We start from the raw sequence: 2,705 nt of genomic DNA on the forward strand, positions 1-2,705 counted from the left end.
AGGACTGCCCCAGCACGGGCTGCCCCGCACCTGGGCTACCAGCCCTTCCCTGGCACTTCCCTGTGGGTGCCCGTGCCCCACGGTGGGGAGGCTGCCCCTGTGCCCGTGGCAGTGGCTGGCTGAGCAGGGGGGCTCACCCCCTGCTCGTTTGTACGCGTGTGGTTGGGAGGGGGGAGGCCCTGCACCTAATTATATTAAGAATATTTCTATGTTGTGGCTGTCATTATTGCGCTGCCTGGACTTTGCCTGCCCCTTGCCTCTGGGGAAGAGCCCAGCAGAGGGGGTTAAATCAAGGTTGGGACACCTCAAAGCCTCCTATCCCTCCTGGCTGCAGGAGGGATGGCAAACACCAGTCCCCCTTGCTCGCCATGCTCTCCTGCCTGGCATGGAGCAGAAACGGTCCTGCCCCACACAAGAGGAGCCAGACTCCATCCCCACTGAAAGTGGAATCCTCCCTGCAGCACAAGATGCGTGCGCCCCAGACCTGTTCATCAGAGCAGGTGAGGGGCTTGCTCACACTCAGAGCCCTCTCCCCTTCGCCTTAGTTCCCCAGCCCAGCCTGCGAACATGCGTTCATTTCTGGGGGGTCCCAGTTCTGGTTTTCTGTTCTCTCAGGCTGGTTTTAGCTGATGCACAGGCCTGTGCTCCTCGAGTGGACGCCACGATCTATATTTTAACTCTGGAACACCCAACCAGTATCACCTCTGTCTGCGCTTCTCAGCTCATGTTTTATTCTAGAAGACAGTTCACTCACAAGTCCTTTTCAGTTCAGGTTTAGTTAGCAGCAGTAGCCCACAAAAGCCTCAAGTCCTGCTGCTGTCGGCTTGTGCAAAGCTGTGACCTTTCCATGTAGGGCCAAAGCTGCCCTGGACTGGGGAGCCCTCAGAGGCCAGATCTGGTCAAGCGCCTCTCCTGACCCTGCTGCTGCCCTGGCCGTGAGCCCTGGGGTGCCAGGGGCATGCCTGAACACACATGCAACTCCTGGTTTCCCACCACAGTACTGCCAACCCAAGGCCACATCCAATGTGGGGCCAGCTGGTGGCACATCCGGACCCTTGTGAGACCCTCATGGGTCCAAAACCCAGTGACAGGTAATGCCTGGGCCCCCACGTAGCCCTGCTCCTGGCTGGGTGCCGATGCTGCTGCCAAATCAGGGTTGCTCACGCACCTCGTCCTCATAGGCAATGGCAATCCCTCGTCGGCCCTGCACAGCCTTTGAGATGGGCGTCTGCCCCAGCTGCTGCTCCAGGCCCCGCCAGCTGCGGGAGTCCAGGAAGGAGGCTGGGAGAAGAGAGAGAGGGAATTGTTACTGGGAGCGGGGAGGCAGCACTGCCCCTGCAGCGGAGCTCAGCCCCACCGAGAAAACAAATCACAAACCAGCAGGGCTGATCTCCGCAAGGGCCCGTGTCTGGTCCCTGCAGGCCAGGGTGGTGCTGGGGGCCAGCTGGGAGGCCAGGGGGTCGCAGAGGTGGGTGGCGCGCATTTCCCCCGTGATCAGCGAGATGTCAGGAACAGCCTCCGCTGCAGGGATGGCCGGTGGGAGCTCAACGTGCGCGCAGGCACCTGCCAGGAAACGGTACCATTAGCCTGGTGCTCACATCTATCCTCGAGCCAGTGCAGAGCTGGGGCAACTGTGGCCTCCAGGCAGGGGAGCAGGGCAAGATGCACCCTAGGAGGGTGTTGGGCAGCTGGTTTCTTGCTATTACCTGGCAGCAGGTCTCGGAAGTCAGTGAGGTAGTTCCCCGTCCATTCGCGTGCTGGATTACAGGCCAGCTCCAGCTCATAGGGGGTCACAACGGGTCGGTAGAAGTCACTGGAGTCCAGCAGGGAGTTCTGAGCACAGGCCACCAGGACAAAGATGTCCACCTCCAGGAAGTTGGCCAGCTTGGCAGGGTTTGGCTTCCCCACGGCCAGTGTGTAGCTGCGCTTGCCAGCCCGGCACAGAAGCTCCCGGAGGTGCTGCAGCACAGCCAGGTAGCCTGCCACACCGAGGGTGCCCACCAGGATGCCCACCACATGGGCATCCCGGGCCCGCTCCACCAGGTAAAGGCGTCGCATCAGGGCGCGGTTGACATTGAGGTTCTCGTGGCGGCCACAGCCAGTGGTGGGGTCAAAAGAGCTGAAGGAGCAGCGGTTCCAGGTCAGCATGAAGCTGGTGAGGGCCAGGCCCTCAGTTCCCACATAGAACATGGCACAGTCCTGCAGTCCTCCTGGCGCCTTCACCAGGAACTGGCGACCAAAGTGCCGCTCCTCCCCAGGTGGTGCAGGGCCGGGAGGGTCCCCGCACACCACCTTGGAGAAGACGATATTGGGGTACTCAGGACACAACTGCTGCTCCAGCTCACCTGAAAGAAGAGAGAAATGAGAACTAAACATGGCCACAAACCTGACCTGCAGAAGGTTGGATAGCAGATTACATGAGAGGACAGAAATCAAGGCTGACAGTGTTTGAGGACTGCCTGCCTGCTCTCCCCCTCGCAGCTCTGCAGAGTTCAGAGCAGCATCAGAGACTCCTTCCCTGCCCCAGCGCACTCACCCATCGCATGGGCATAGACCACATCACTCAGCACCACCACATGGCCCTGTCGGTTGGGGTAGAGCTCCCGGAAGGCCTCTGCACAACGCCTGATGTCCAGGGGCTGCTGTCCGAAGATGTGCAGCACCGGGAGCTTTCTGCAGGGGCTGAGGCAGGCCGGGCCGTAGTG

The 2,705-nt window shown here is 60.8% G+C and overlaps 1 protein-coding gene across 1 annotated transcript; it reads right to left on the reverse strand.

Moving 5' to 3' along the window:
* Nucleotides 1–1,150: 1,150 nt before the first annotated feature.
* On the reverse strand, nucleotides 1,151–2,702 carry DPH2 (DPH2 homolog (S. cerevisiae); the record flags this gene model as incomplete). Its single annotated transcript, XM_009699337.1, has 4 exons — nucleotides 1,151–1,281; nucleotides 1,378–1,563; nucleotides 1,707–2,345; nucleotides 2,537–2,702. Coding segments are annotated over 4 exons (1,122 nt in total), but the record flags the coding sequence as incomplete, so codon positions are not given.
* Nucleotides 2,703–2,705: the final 3 nt, after the last annotated feature.

This window comes from Cariama cristata, unplaced genomic scaffold (genome assembly GCF_000690535.1).
Source record: "Cariama cristata isolate BGI_N322 unplaced genomic scaffold, ASM69053v1 scaffold42194, whole genome shotgun sequence".
NCBI classification, from domain to species: domain Eukaryota; kingdom Metazoa; phylum Chordata; class Aves; order Cariamiformes; family Cariamidae; genus Cariama; species Cariama cristata.